Below are 16,920 nucleotides of genomic sequence, written 5' to 3'. Positions count from 1 at the left end.
AGTGAATCAGCTAATTAAATACATCAATTAACACACACTGGCTCGCATGTTGATGTACAGTCTAACAAAAGGACTGCATAATGCCCCTTTGCCATCTTCTAATGGGAAAACCGTTGGGACAATGTAACAGGTTGTACACATTACATGTGTCATTAACCCCCATTCCTTGGTCTTGTTATCATGTATGTATTGAAAGATGTTGCATTACTTCATGGGCCTTTACCACACTTTTGTATATTGTATATACATATATACACACGCCAGAACTTATAGTTAGGGCCATGTTTCCACGGAAAAACTGTTTTTTGTCTTGCCAATACCTTAGGCACCTTTGAGGAATCAAAAAAATGAAGGGATGGGGAGGTATTGTGGTCCAGTGTATATCCTCCCAAGTAATACGTCAAAAATATAAAATACACTGTTCCAGAAGAAGTGAGAAAAGACTAAAGGATACCTTAGAGGGAGTCCTAAATTTTAGGAGCAAGGCACCTCACACATCCCAGGGGATGTCATGCTTCATCATCGGAGCTGCTCCTCGTCAGACCGGCGGTGCAATGTCTGACGGGCACCACCACTCTCCAGGGATCACGGACCCGGGTAGATATACCGGCTACGGCAGCAGCAATACCAAGTTCCGTTTGCGCTCGACCAAAGGTCTGTGTGGCCCTATGAAGCGCTTTTCCCTAATTGGGTTGGGCGACAATCAATGAAAACTTTCTTCCTTATCATGTGAGTGACTGGATACCTTTATGATAATTTCTTAATATATTTCCAGACCCCACTTTTTTCTTATATAGGAGATACTTATAGTTATCTATTGGTCCTGATGAAGCATCACTGGATCCTTTTGGACCACCAGGATGCGAAACATGTTGACCCTAGATAGGGATGGTTTCCCCACCCTGTCTTTAACAAATTTGATACAGAGTGACTGAACATTATTTTGGTTTCACTTCTGTGACCTCTTTTTAACCTTGGCCCCTTTTTCTTTGCATTGGGCTAATAAAGTAGTTACCCTGTGCTGATCTAGTGAGCCAATTTTAATCACCCGTTTGTTGATCTCCTTCAGTACATTTTCCCACATTTTGGGTACGGCTTCACCACTATAAAAAGATCTCCGGCAAAGAGCCCTCCCCTTTAGGGGTGGTGCCCGTCAGACATTGCACCGCCGGTCTGACGAGGAGCAGCTCAGATGATGAAGCATGACATCCCCTGGGATGTGTGAGGTGCCTTGCTCCTAAAATTTAGGACTCCCTCTAAGGTATCCTTTAGTCTTTTCTCACTTCTTCTGGAACAGTGTATTTTATATTTTTGACCTTTGAGGAATCTTCACAACATTTTTCAAAAATGTGCCCTGGTGATTCTTGTTGTGCATGGAAAGTTTCGGGGTCATCTGTCAAGCAGAGGCTGAGAAAAAGGGGGGGTGGGGGGAAATGTAAAAAAAAAACGTGCATTTCCCATGTTAATTCCCATAGGAGTTTTGAACACAACTACAGCCAGAACCACTGGATGGAATTACACCAAATTTGGCAGAAAAGTAGGTTTTGATACACAGATTACACTTGTGTACGTGGTGTAAATCCATTCAGTAGTTTTTGAAAAATTGAGAAGGAAATACATTTGTGTATCTAGGGTCGCAGATCCACCGCAACAGTTTTGCTGTGATCGCTGTGTATTTGCGTAGGCGCATACCAACAGGAATGCTGTGATTGGCTGGGCGCAACCTGACCAGAAAGTTGCTGCCGTAACAGGGCACAGTCCCAAGGGCTGAAAAATAAAATGAAAAGTGGTATAAGAGGTCAGGGTGGAGGAATTTGCAAACATTTGGCAACATCAAAAAAACACCTGCTGGGTTTACAGGTCACGGTGCAAGTAGCGGCTCAGTGACGCCATCATGCAGTGGTGCGAAGCGGGGCACGGCACTGTGCGGTGCAGTCAGTTAACAGTGCAGCTAGCAGCATCGCGGATGGCGTTGGGTTGGTTTCTCTTCTGCAGCAGCACAAAACACACAGCTCCCATGCTGCAGAAACATGAATTTGAAGTTTTTGATATCGCCGAGACTTCCAAGCCCTTGGTGAAATTTCACAAGCTGGATACACAGCAAAATCCAGTCTCTGTCCTCTCCACAGCAGAAGCAGCAATTGCATGCCACCCAAGCAAAGCACACACAACAAAGTACTCCTCGTCACAGTTCTTCTCCTTGGCAGTGGTTCCTCTGGATCCAGAAGTGTTCTAAAGTTGTGGGGTCAGCAGTCCAATACTTATACTTATTTCTGCCTTTGAAGTAGGCAAACTTCAAAGGAAAGTCTTCGTAGTGCAAAAGACCCTGCCTCTTCCTTGCCCAGCCCCAGACACACACTAGAGGGTTGGAGGCTGCATTGAGTGAAAGCAGGCACAGCCCTTTCAAGTGCATGTGTCAGATCCTCCCTCCCACTGCAGCCCGGGAAGACTCATCAGAATATGCAGGACACACCTCAGCTCCCTTTCCATTCCAAAAAGTGACCTTTTCAAACAATCTAAAAACCATCAGAATATGCAGGACACACCTCCGCTCTCTTTCCCTTTCTAAAAGTGACATTTTCAAACAGACAATCTAAAAACCAACTTTACCTAAAGATGTATTTTTAAAGTGTGAGTTCAGAGACCCCAAACTCCAATCTCTGCCTGCTCCCAATGGCAAACTGTACTTAAAATGTATTTAAAGGCAATCCCCAAGTTAACCTGTGAGATAGTTAAATACTGCCAAATTCTTATTGCAAGGTCTATCAGAACATGTAAAACACACTTGTACATGTCCTACCTTTTAAATACTATGCACCCTGCCAATGGGGCTACCTAGGAGCTCCCTTAGGGAGGACTTGCATGTAGTAAAAGGGAAGGTTAGGGCCTGGCAAGTGGGAACACCTGCCAGGTCGAATTGGCAGTGCAAAACTGCACACACAGACACTGCATCGGCAGGTCTGAGACATGATTACATGGCTACTCATGAGGGTGGCACAATCAGTGCTGCAGGTCCACTAGAAGATATACAGGCCCTGGGCACATATAGTGCACTTTGCTAGGGACTTACCAGTAAATCAAATATGCCAATCATGGATAAACCAATCACCAATACAATCTGCACAGGAAGCACTTGCATGTTAGCACTGATCTGCAGCAGTAAAGTGTGCAGAGAAAATAAACCAGCAAACACGAAGTCTAGCACACCATAAAACAGGAGGTCAGAAAGCAAAAAGACAGGGGAATCACACCAAAAGATGACAGGTTTAACAGTTACCCATCATGCCAGGCTTCTTCGCCACTACTGTGCTCTCTCAGACTGTATCATTAGTATACCAGGTGAAGATCAATGGGGCACTGTATGCTCAACAAGCAGCTGTGCCAATGACATGTCTTTGACCCACTTGTGAAGTAAAAGTTGGTTCTTGTTCCTCAAGTTCGGCCCTGGTCTGCCACTCAAAATAATGCTACAGCAAACAACACGAGCAAGTGATGAAGAAAACCTAAATGAAACACTAAATAATTAAATGGTATACCAGACACCTGTGCTATACTGTTTGGACTACACAAAAAAAGATTAGATGAACCCACCATAACACACATTCAGTGAGTAAATTCCATAATATAGCAAAATATGTGGGGGCAGCTTTGATAGTGCAAGGGTCCCTCATACTTAGTAACTTTGCACCTAACCATCAGCAAGTGAAGGTTAGACATATAGGTGACTTATAAGTTACTTAAGTGCAGTGAAAATGGCTGTGAAATAACGTGTACGTTATTTCACTCAGGCTGCAGTGGCAGTCCTGTGTAAAGGTTTGTCTGAGCTCCCTATGGGTCGCAAAAGAAATGCTGCAGCCCATAGGGATCTCCAGGAACCCCAATACCCTGGGTACCTAGGTACCATATACTAGGGAATTATAAGGGTGTTCCAGTGTGCCAATTGAAATTGGTAAAAGTGGTCACTAGCCTATAGTGACAAATTTAAAGGCAGAGAGAGCATACGCAGTGAGGTTCTGGTTAACAGAGCCTCAGTGACACAGTTAATCACTACACAGGTATACACATTCAGGCCACAAACTATGAGCACTGGGGTTCTGGCTAGCAGGATCCCAGTGAGACAGGCAAAAACAAACTGACATACATGTAAAAATGGGGGTAGCATGCCAGGCTAGATGGTACTTTCCTACAGTACATTATCTGAAAAAAACGTTATATATATATATATATATATATATATATATATATATATATATATATTACACACACACTTGATAAAAAGACACGCCTTAAAAAAAAATGAAGATGTCACACACATATACAATTAATTATCTCCTATTAAATGTTTACAAACCGAAGAAGTGATTGGGGCAACATCCTGAAGAGATATTCTGAATATTTTTGATTTTAGAATTGTTAATTTATTTTCTCTTTTAAAATTACTTTGGCTTACCAACTGCCAGGTAGGCAATGGGAAGCAATGCTGTAGAGTATCCAAATTTATGCATTTAAAAAAATAAAATAAAAAAAACAATATTTACTGCAACATGCAATATCGAGTGCTAAAATTGGTGGTGTTTATAGAAACGTTTGTAATCTGGACAGATGTGTTAAATTACACTGCAAGAGTTAATGTATCGTTAGGAAGCCCACCGGGAACATGTCCAGATGACATCATCAAAACTCATAACGGGAAATTGAAAACAGACATTCATGTTAGGGCATGGAAATAATTAACCTATTAACAGCACAGAGTTGACACCCAAAACCTGTGGTAGAGGATTTGCTACGTAGTCAAATTTACTATGGATACTGCAGAAAATGGATTCCTCCATTATGTTGTAATCTGGAAATCAGGGAGTGTAGAGCGGCAATTAGGATCCTGAGAGGCAACACCTGTCAAGTTACTGTATTTGCTGTCTCACGTTTCCTGCTGTTTATGTAGAGACTCAAGCAAAAAGGGTCAGCCTGTTCAAGGATCATCCCCATTACAGGGAGTGCAGAATTATTAGGCAAATGAGTATTTTGACCACATCATCCTCTTTATGCATGTTGTCTTACTCCAAGCTGTATAGGCTCGAAAGCCTACTACCAATTAAGCATATTAGGTGATGTGCATCTCTGTAATGAGAAGGGGTGTGGTCTAATGACATCAACACCCTATATCAGGTGTGCATAATTATTAGGCAACTTCCTTTCCTTTGGCAAAATGGGTCAAAAGAAGGACGTGACAGGCTCAGAAAAGTCTAAAATAGTGAGATATCTTGCAGAGGGATGCAGCACTCTTAAAATTGCAAAGCTTCTGAAGCGTGATCATCGAACAATCAAGCGTTTCATTCAAAATAGTCAACAGGGTCGCAAGAAGCGTGTGGAAAAACCAAGGCGCAAAATAACTGCCCATGAACTGAGAAAAGTCAAGCGTGCAGCTGCCACGATGCCACTTGCCACCAGTTTGGCCATATTTCAGAGCTGCAACATCACTGGAGTTCCCAAAAGCACAAGGTGTGCAATACTCAGAGACATGGCCAAGGTAAGAAAGGCTGAAAGACGACCACCACTGAACAAGACACACAAGCTGAAACGTCAAGACTGGGCCAAGAAATATCTCAAGACTGATTTTTCTAAGGTTTTATGGACTGATGAAATGAGAGTGAGTCTTGATGGGCCAGATGGATGGGCCCGTGGTTGGATTGGTAAAGGGCAGAGAGCTCCAGTCCGACTCAGACGCCAGCAAGGTGGAGGTGGAGTACTGGTTTGGGCTGGTATCATCAAAGATGAGCTTGTGGGGCCTTTTCTGGTTGAGGATGGAGTCAAGCTCAACTCCCAGTCCTACTGCCAGTTCCTGGAAGACACCTTCTTCAAGCAGTGGTACAGGAAGAAGTCTGCATCCTTCAAGAAAAACATGATTTTCATGCAGGACAATGCTCCATCACACGCGTCCAAGTACTCCACAGCGTGGCTGGCAAGAAAGGGTATAAAAGAAGGAAATCTAATGACATGGCCTCCTTGTTCACCTGATCTGAACCCCATTGAGAACCTGTGGTCCATCATCAAATGTGAGATTTACAAGGAGGGAAAACAGTACACCTCTCTGAACAGTGTCTGGGAGGCTGTGGTTGCTGCTGCACGCAATGTTGATGGTGAACAGATCAAAACACTGACAGAATCCATGGATGGCAGGCTTTTGAGTGTCCTTGCAAAGAAAGGTGGCTATATTGGTCACTGATTTGTTTTTGTTTTGTTTTTGAATGTCAGAAATGTATATTTGTGAATGTTGAGATGTTATATTGGTTTCACTGGTAATAATAAATAATTGAAATGGGTATATATTTTTTTTTGTTAAGTTGCCTAATAATTATGCACAGTGATAGTCACCTGCACACACAGATATCCCCTAACATAGCTAAAACTAAAAACAAACTAAAAACTACTTCCAAAAATATTCAGCTTTGATATTGATGAGTTTTTTGGGTTCATTGAGAACATGGTTGTTGTTCAATAATAAAATTAATCCTCAAAAATACAACTTGCCTAATAATTCTGCAGTCCCTGTATTTTCCCTTGTTTATAGCCACATTATATGTTCTGTCTTTTAGATTAATGGATTTTACAATTTCATCTATGATTACAGATTCAATATTTTACTGACTAGTATTTATGAGGGGCATGGAATGTGGGTTGCCACCCATGTCGAGGGGCTCTGAAAATTACATGGCCAACCGCTTTGATTTTGTACACTGTATACAATAGTATTAATTTTATAACTATCTATTCTTATAGCATCAGTAGTTTATTGTTTATAAAAATGTAACTACAGCTTTGCCATTTTTCAAAGAGGTAGCCCATTTCATCTATTTTTTTGCGCTCTCAACCTAATTCCAGTTGGAGGCGTGGCCAGGAGCCACCAGATGGCGATCAACTTTTAAGACCACTATGTGGCCCACGAACCGTAGCAAATTGCCACCATCCATGCCCAGTGAACCTCCACAGGAACCAAGCTGTGTCCATAGAGTCGTTCAATAGCTCTGGAGGCCACACTTTGACCAGTGTACTGATGGCACAATGCTGGTGCACATGCGGTCTACCATGTCCCACACAGGTGCACGGACCGCGGTGGTGCACTCACTGCTTTCATCAGCATGAAGGAATCGGCGAAGGGACGGTGACAAGCCACATCAGCCTTGACTTGGACCTGGCAGCGGGTGAGCTGATTATTCCGACTTGTTACTTTCTAACATATGGAACCCCTTCCAGGCCAATTACGCGAGAGTCGCCTGCCTGTGGAGACACAGTGATGCTGCACCACAATGAGTATATCTGGGGACACGGACTCTGGTACTGACCTGCATGGTTCCCCCCAGGATTCCCCTGCATGCCAAGACTTTCCTCTCCTCGGAGCCTCCTGCCCTAAACACCTAAGCACCACGGAAGGACCTCTTATAGCAGCATTTGAGTGGCACCCTCTTTCTGTCCCTCCTCTCCTGTTATTTGGTGGTGCACTTGACTGGTGAGCCAACACCCCACCTGTCACCTGTAGTGCGGAAGTCCACATAGACAGGGTCACAGACCCTCCCTCACATCACTACCAGCCACTAACGCAGCATGAAGGGGGGGGGGGATGGACTCAGCCCTGTGCTGCTTGAAAATGGCAGGAGGGTTACGAGGCCTTAGTCACCACTTGTCTGGGCTGGATCATGGTGTCTGCCATGACTGGATAAAACTGTGCCCTCTATACTGCTTCGACCTCCCTGACTGCGATACCTGAAGGGGCCTGAGCAATTTGCGAGCTCGTCCTCTGAACCACCATTTGATCAACGCTTCATTTCACACTATTGGAAATACAACAGTGCGTGTGGGGGGGGGGGAGGACTGTAACAGGATCATATCCCACTATCCTCAGTTTCTTTAGGTACCTGTGCATTGGAGGTAGTCCCTCATACTATAATTCAAGAGTCCTGCCTATCTCTGCAGGCGGTACCTGCACCATTGGGGAGAACTCTGAGCTGCTCGCACCCACCTCAGTTTCTGGCTCTCAGTGACCAAGAAAAAAGGTGGGCCTAGCCACACCAGCACCCTGGGACTGAACAGCGACACTGGTTGTCATTTATAGGACAACTACACCAAAATGAGATACAGGGGTGTGGAACTCTTATAGCCCGACACCAAGGACATATTGTTTGGTGTCAAGGACAACAAGTTTACATGCTTTTTTTGTCCTTGGGACAAGTAGGTCCAGCCCCCAGCAGCACAAACTCTTTGGCAGCCAGTTTATGGGGAAGCAAACTGTCTGCAGTTGAGGTAATGTTTATGTCTATAAGTTAATTCTTTTTGAACGGGTATTTATGGTTCATTAATGCAAAACCTATATTATTAGGGTGAGAGCTCTAACCATACTATGTTTAGTAAGTCTGCACTACTGGCAGTGGTTTCAGTAAAAAAAAGAAAAACAAATGCATACACAAACACACACGTTTGAAAATTTTAGCAATATGAGGCTATGTATAATGCTCCCAGAATACTCTCTGATTAGGTGCAAATGTTTGCAGAACTATTACTTACTGCTTTTTTCAGTCCCAGTATGTGGATCTGCAGGTGGCAAAATAAGATAGTTGCAATACTAGGGTTTAAAATTGCTAGTATTCAAACCCTACTAATAGTAATAGCCCTAGCAAATTCAGAGAGGCTTTTATCATAGCTCTTACATAATGAGATTGCTGCCATAATTTGTATCTGTACTTCAAGGCACCCAAGGGACAAGTAGATATTTTTTTACAGGACACGTCGATTTATGAAGTAACATGTCCCATGGACAAGTAGATATGTTGTTAAATTCCACACCCCTGAGATATTACCCCCATCATCCATGCCTACTAGCCCACACACACACACACACCTTAGTGTGGCCTTACTGAGGACTGTTCAGCCATCTGAGGCCCACAGCACAGCCCAGGTGACTGCTTGAGCCACACTGTCACCCGAGGGTGGCGCGGGGTCTGGCAGGTCGGAAGGGAGTCACAACTGGTCACACAACGCTTATCTGCCTTGATGGACAAAGCAACTGGCTGCATCATTGTTTCTCTTTAATCCACAGCCTGCAGGAGCCCATCAAAGTGGAAGGTGGTGGGGGGTGGGTGGAGGGGGAGGGGGGAACTGGCCAACAAGATCACAAATCACCTCACCCAGGAACCGCCTACAGATGCATAAACCTCGACCTTCTTTGACACGAAGTTAGACAAGATCCTTGATGCCATTGCCGATACCAGGCATAACTAATGAAACAGAGTTGATGCAGTAGCGGTCGAAGTGGGGCTTTTGCGGGACGATCAGAGAACATTATCCCTCAGTGCTGCACATGCAGAAAGTGAACTCAATTAAATCCGTCCAGCGCTGTCTGACCTAGAGGGACAGGTTAGATCGCTCATTGCGAGAGTCTGGGAGATGGGGAACAGTACAGAAGATTCAGAAGGTAGTTCCGGAAGGAATAATCTTCATTTTATGGGCTTCCCAGAGGGAGCGGAGGGAGTCGACCCAGGTCATTTTTTCATAACGCAGTTGGCACAGGTGGCTGGCCACGATGACCTATCTCTGCCTGTTCTAGTGGAATAGGCTAACCGAGTACCACAAGAAGTCACCTGCAGGAGCGCCACCCAGCTAGTGGTAGTCTGGCTCCTCATTGAAAGGGACAAGGAGACTATATTGCGAACGACTCAAACTGTAGAGCCGCTCATGTATAAAAAAAAGTTTACACATTCTTATTTTCTGACTAAACCCTAGCGGTGCAGCGCCAAAGAGCAACCTTTCTGGAAGTAAAGAAACACCTGTGACTGGTCAGCCTAAAATACGAACTACTCTTCCCGGCTAAACTTAAGGTCATGATCAGTGAAGCTACCTACTTCTTCTCTGAACCAGTGGACGCTTGGGACTGGATGGAACAGCACCGATACAAGGCCTCAGCCCCCCACCCCACTGCCTCCTCCCCCTGACCTCGTCCAGATAAGAAAAAATGAGGGAAGAGCAAAAGCCAGGATGCATGATAGCAAGGCTACAGGGGGCTTCCACCCCGGCACGAACCAAAAAGGAGAAAAAACAGGCGCTTTCAGCTGCAACCTAATTGTGGGTGGACAGATGCTCACTACCAGCCCCTTCCCAGACTCCAGAAGACATGACCTCAGAACCTGAATCAGACACAGCTACGAGCAGGACTTCGCCAGTGGTCTTACCAGATGTGACCCCACAAACAGCTGACATTTTACTATAATTGAACCCCTGGTCCTGTTCCATTACTTATAACCTAGGCACACACCAGACATCACTAGGCACACGACTGGACCAACTCTCACCCCTAAAAGGATGGCAATGACATGGATTGAGTAGTTCACCATACACAAGCCACTATCGAAGATATTGGTGTGCTCAAGACTGACTCGCCCACCCTGGTCACCCCCTCTCCTTGCTCCTGGGTGGCCTCATTTTTTTACTAAAGAGCAAGGAAGAAAATCCCGTACTTCGGATTGTTTGTTTATAGTCTAGGCAGCCAGTGGGTCTGTGACCACCCTGGGTTGGAAGTTGTGTGTTATTGTTACTATTTTTACACAAGTCATTTAGCGTACTATCTTCCCCCACTAAAATGCATGCCCCACAGTCTAACGCACGATGTGCCCACCATCGTGTGAGCTTTCCCCCTTACATTTCAACCCTTGTTGTAGTGTCAAATGGTGTGGATTAAAGTCTTGACCTGGAACAATCAAGGTCTGGGTTCAACCCACAAAAGGCAGGCTGTACAACAATATATTAGACGCAGGGGCGCCCAGGTCACGTTTCTGCAGGAAACGCATACAGCAAGAGATGAAAATGATAAGCTGCAGTGGCTCTCGCAGGGTCAATGTTAGTATACCACAAACTCAGGCTTTGCACGGGGTCCCTTATTTGGATTCAACCTGGAGTCCCATTCCGCAGCACCGCCGAAGAAATTGATCTGAAAGGACGTTATGTTTTAGAAGAGGGGTTGCAGGATGGCAAGCCTTTCCTGTTAGGAAGTATATATTCCCTTAACATGATACAGTTCCCATACTGAGGGCTCTTTTCCAAGCTAACAGCTCAACCTGCAACTAAATCAATCACAACCCTTCCGCCCACAACCTTCCCCATTGAAACAACCGATGCCCATTTCTCACAAAGGCTTCTACATTCGTCACTACTAGATTTCTGGTCCACCTGGACACCAGGGAATATTCATACAACTCACCCCCACATGATTTACACACAAGACTGGACTATATTCTCTGTCACCCTTCCTTCTAACTGCAGATGACCACAAATAAATATTTAGGGAAGACGTTCTCTGATCATAATCAGCTCTTGATACAGTTTGACTGGAGGGCGGTTCACCCACCTGTTCCCTCTCAGCGACTGCAGCCCTCTATGCTAGAAGACCAGGTTTTCAGGGATGCCATACATGAGACATTATTGCACTACCAAGCTGAAAAATGGGGCACTGGGACTTCCCACACAGTGGAACGGTAGGCCTTACACACTGTTACGGGTGTTGCTGTATCTGCACAACGGTAGGGACATTATGCAAATCGAAACCAAGCTCATGACACCAGAAGTTGCAGCTCATAATGACCAGAGCAGCAATGTGCATTGACAACAGATTTGGAGACACATGCCTGACTGGTGGAGCAGTTGTGTTGCCTGAATTTCAGCACACACTAGGCCAGAATGCAAGCAGAGGTGAACAGATCAGGGAATTTATTAGAATGGCTCCTGCATAGTGCAGTCTCCATGTCACCTGTAACTATGATCAGACAGACTCAGACATGTTAACTCACTAACCAAGTAGACACACACAATGTATTCACTTCACACTGCCAAACATTGTATGACCCTCCCTCCAAAAATAGGACAAAGTATATTCACACCTTCCTAAGTGAGGCCACCCTAACCGTCACTGAGCCCCTGCCAAGAGAAGAGCTCAACGTACCTATCACTATACAAAGTAAATACTGGGCGCAATTAGAGGTGCGGCCACCTGCAAGCCTCCAGGGTTAGATGGCTTCCCAACAGAATTTTACAAAGCATATGAACATTCATTGGCTCTTAAACTCCTTGAACTTTTCCAAGCTGCACTGACGGAAAGAAGACTTCCTCCATCACTCCGGGAGTCCATCTTGGTCTCAACTTAAACCTGGGAAAGACACTTAAGATTGACCTTATACTGTCCACTCTCTGTGCTGAGATCCGATTACAAAATACTGAGTAAAATTATAGAAGCCCGACTCATTGAACATAGGCCCGTACCTGTCCATTTGGACCAAAATGGCTTAATTCCAGGTAGGTCCACCACCTTAATAATCGGTAGTTACACAGAGTAACAGATCTCTCCCATCCAATGGCCATAAGCTGCTTACATGATGTTGGACTTGGAAATAGTGTTTGACAAACTGGACTGGCAGTACATGTTTTCAACCCTATATACCCTTGGAATCACAGGTAGCCTGCAGAGACTTGTATGTCTCTTCCACACAGACCCCACAGCCCGGGTGAAGATTGGGCAATGCATCTCCCATCCATTTCCAGTGAACAGAGGAACACAGCAGGGTTGCCCCCGGTCCCCCCTCCCCTTTGCCCTAGCCAAGGAGCCTCTGGCACAGAGGCTTTGGCAACAGGCTGGGGCATACCATTAAACAGGGAAATACAGATAGTCTTACTGTAGGCAGATGGTGTTTTAATCTACATAGGCAACACTAGGGTCAGAATTTCTGAAATAATGACAATTATCTCAGAAATCTGAGGTGCTTCTGGCCTGGGAGTAAACTAGATCAAATCCTGCCTACTTCCCTGCGTCCCAACTGCCTGGTGCATTATTTACTAGTAGACACCAACCTGTTGCACTGGGAGCCCTACACCTTCTGCTATTTAGGTATACACACCTACTACAAGTACTATGAGTTAGGACCGCCTCTCCCAGACACTTTATTCTCGCTTGACAAGCGGCTAGGAGAGGCTGTCAATAGGTGCACTCACACGAGAGTCCCTTTAATGGATGTGTGACTATAAGGGACTTCGTCCCTTCCCCAGACCCATGCCTGTTACCCCTTCAGTATAGGGTTTTTTATTTTTTATGACTTACCCCTCAACTAGGATCTGAGTGTGTTTTTTTATGTTTTTGCAGCCACTGGATTGAGACTGATGCCAGTTTTCTACATTACTAGGGATCCATAGCAGTGAAGAATGCCCAGACCTGTATGGGCTCTTAGTGAGAGCAGAAACAGGTTGAGTGCTGTAAAGACGGGCTGGGCCATTATACTCATGCCAACCGTCGATCCTTCTTTCAACCATACCAATTAAAGGTTAAAAAAAATTACTTGTAGTCTGATAGGTATTTTTGCTGATCTGGACCCTCGTAGTATCCACAAAGCTTGATTTAAGTACTCCCTCTTGTATGTCAAAACCAAGAGGTTGAGTCCGCCCGGATGGCTTTGCCCTACCATAGTGGGGAGAGGTGGGGTATGATGAAGCATGACCTAATTACGTGTGTGAGATCACTTCTTCCGTAAAGGAGAAATCCCCCATAGTTCTACCAAACACTTTATATCCCCTGTGGAACTATTTATGGTGTTAGGGTTACAACCCAATTGAGCGTCCTCTTATTAAATTAGCTCTCTACACCTTTTGTGTGTATTGTCTGTGAATAATACACTCGCAATTTTACAAAAGGGTCATGTGAACCAGACTGCACTACCTACAAGTGAGTGGAGGAAGAAATTTGTGGTAAGGACTGTCGAGAAACTATATGGGTCTGATATTTACCCTCAAGGATTTAGTGGTGAGAAGACCGAGATCTTGGACTACAGGGCTTTGCTTTTGAGAATTCAGAATCACAGGACTATATGAAAATTGAATGTGGTGAAAAGGGACTGTCAGTACTAGGTTAGGTTGAGTGAGCAAGCAAGCAAATAAAAAATTTCCCAGTGATACATCTGAATAGCATGGAGCGAGTTTTAATCGTGGATGGAGCAGCTGGTGCAGCCATGTTTGGAAATTTCCTGGTATTTATAGAAAGACCACAGAGAAGTTGCAGTATTCAAGAAGACTTTGTTTAAGAGGGTCGCTTGCACACAAAATCCACAAAGGACTGTGCCAGCGCCCAGAGGGAAGAATTATCTAGTGAACTGGAGAAGTGGATGTTGTCTGATATAATTGAGCCTACAGAGGCTTTGGAGTGGATTTCCCCTTTGGTGACAGTGCGAATGAGCAACGGTGAAATCAGGATTTGGGTGGAGCTTGGTCATCGTAATAACACTTTTGCAAATAGATTTCCATTATCAAACCTCAATGAAATATTTGACTCAGTTTTGGGACCATCACAGAAGTTTACCAAAGTTCTTACAGAAGTGTTTTCTCATAGGGCAGTTGGGTTTCTTGGAACAGGTATTTATGAGCGAGGGCATTCCAGTGCCATTGTTAAGCAACAATGGGGTGCAATTTGTGTTGGAAAGGGGGCCGGTGAAACATGACAACTGCATCATATATGATGTAAATGATTTGCCACTGGATGTGACCTAGGTGAGATAGTGGAGAATCACCTACTCGTGGAAGTGTGGGGGTAAGACTTCTGCGGCAGAGTCAGAATGGTACAGCAGGCAGTGCCTAAAGGTGACCTGTGGGCCGTTGTTTTAGGGCCTCTGTCAACCGGCACATGGCATGCCCTTTTCCTTCTTCCCTCCCCTACCAGGCTATCACCCTGAGGTTATATTGGGCAGGGGAGGCGTTGAGTCTACAGCTTCACCCTTCAGAGTCTGGCTTCTCCTCCACCTGTTGGGCCGGCCCTCCCCTGTAGCAGTGTCTTTCCACCTAGCCCCCTCCCTGCTGAGCCATTACATTCAGGGCATGGTGGGCGAGGCAGGATCGGATTGGGATCATAATTAGGCTCGGGAAGTGCCAAAAAAGTGGTCCACATTTCTGGACGACATAAGGAGCCCTCTTTAGTTATCTTCCTCTGGCCTTTTCAGAATCTTAAAACATGGTCAGTTAGTAGTTTATTTTTTTTAGTTTTGTATTGTGTGAATGCAGCCCAGGTGCACCATCGCTATTTATTAGTTACATTATACAAGATCAAATTATTTTTTTTATTTTTTTTAAGCTTAAAGTGTTTTGCCCAGAATCACAGAATGTTGAGCTGACGACGAGACTTATTGAACATAGTTCTCAGTTTGAAAGTCAGAAGCTCTGCCCATAACTCCATTCTTCCCCTCCCCAGCGAGGTCTTACATACCCAGAGTCTCCTCGACCGTGGACAGTATGGACGCACGCTTCTGATGTTAGCGTGTCTTTTAGGAAAGGACGAAACGTAAAGGGGATGAGGCGTTCAAAAAAATACTTAATGTTTTTACAACCAGAGCGTTGGCACAATGTTACTGTTTCTGAAGCTAAAAACAGGCGCACCCAAGTAGGGTTATTGCTCACAAAATTGACTGCAGCGCGATCTGCCCTCGTTCGCACTCTGCAGTGCAGATACAGTCCGTGCGCATCCCCCTTCCAAAGGCTCGCACAGTGAGCGGAAGGCTCGATGCGGCAGCAATTCACCGGTGAGCGTGGGCTGCGGCGAGAACAGAGTGGGTGGCGGCACTCTAGCAACGGAAGAGACGTATGCTGAGGGGGTGCTGCAGAAGAGATCTCCAGTGTGTCGAGCTTTAAAATTCAGACATCAGTCGTTAAGGCCAACATTAGAGACTGGACACTGTGCATTATACATGACCCCTTTCACTTGCTTCTTACACCCGAAACCCCTCCCCTTGCTCCACATCGCACCCGGTCTTCCCTAAATTTCCTTCTATCTACTGGTGTAGCCCTACACGGGTCTCCTTTGCGACAGCTCTTCCCCTACACCCCTCCGTTTGGTTATAAATTCTGATCAGTTCCTACTCCTACAATCCCACCAGTTTGCTCTATCACCCTTTTCGCGCCATAGGTCTCCTCACCATTACGTGGTCCATACCACTGTGCGCCCCTAGAACTCCCACTTCCTGCCAAGTCCCCATCGTACTCCTTCCAGTCTGCTCTCCCAGTGCACTCCGGCTCACACCCCCTCACCTTCACCATCTTGATCATGTTCTTGGCTATCTGCAGGTCCCCCTGGTGGTTCTGCCCAATCTCGGCAATGATGAAACAAGGCTGCTCTCCGCCGATGGCACGGCCTGGGCACAGCTGGAACTCTAGAGGCATGGCTGAGGCTGGGTGTTGAGCCTACCGGCTTGCTAGTGCAACAGTAGCAGCAAGCTCTCTGAAGCCCGGGCGTGACTGCCAGCCAAGGGTCTTCCACGAAGGCGAGCGGAGAAGGCGGTGTCGCGCAGGGCCAACCTGACAAGGGAGAAAGCTGAGTAACCGCTCTTCAGCCAATCAAGCGCCAGCACGGAGGAGGTGGGCGGGGACTTGCGCTGCAAGCCTCGCTCCGAGTTTACTGACTGTCACGATAGGAGTCATTGATTCTATTTACTGCAGAGACCGTTCCTCCTCGGTAGGTGGCAGTACAGCCAATGGTAAAGTTGGGAAGAAAGGGAGGGCGGGCAGACAGGAGCGAGGACGTGACTCACAGTATGAGGAGGAAGAGAAAAGCAGAGGTGGAACTACCGCCCACAGCAACTCATTCGCTGCCCACCCCCAGGCTGTAATAGTAACCAATGTGTCAGTTTGCTTCCACCTACTCCCTACCACTTGCGTGGCTCCTGTACAAATCAGCCTGCGCTTTCATATATTAAGTTACACTTCTTTAGACAATAGTTAAACGTCTTCGAAATGTATATTTTGACTTTTTTTAAACTTTTGCGTATATAACTTAATATAGAACCTAACTCAAAACGGTATAAGTAGCTTCAAGTTGGATAATTTTTAAATCAAAACATCTTGTGGAAGTTGTAGTGG

At 45.5% G+C, this 16,920-nt stretch overlaps 1 protein-coding gene across 1 annotated transcript in view; it reads right to left on the bottom strand.

Annotated features, from left to right (window-relative positions):
• LOC138299440 (sialic acid synthase-like) overlaps window positions 1-16,353 on the bottom strand; it is a 104,507-nt gene extending 88,154 nt beyond the window's left edge. Inside the window, exon 1 of the mRNA XM_069237684.1 lies at window positions 16,093-16,353. Within this exon, the coding sequence (XP_069093785.1) occupies window positions 16,093-16,224 (132 nt within the window). The 5' untranslated portion in view covers window positions 16,225-16,353. The remainder of the gene's footprint in view (window positions 1-16,092) is intronic.
• Between the last annotated feature and the right edge of the window lie 567 nt (window positions 16,354-16,920).

This window comes from Pleurodeles waltl, chromosome 1_2, assembly GCF_031143425.1.
Source record: "Pleurodeles waltl isolate 20211129_DDA chromosome 1_2, aPleWal1.hap1.20221129, whole genome shotgun sequence".
Taxonomy (NCBI): Eukaryota; Metazoa; Chordata; class Amphibia; order Caudata; family Salamandridae; genus Pleurodeles; species Pleurodeles waltl.
Note: the sequence above shows the minus strand (reverse complement) of the source record. Positions and strands in the feature narration are given on the sequence as shown.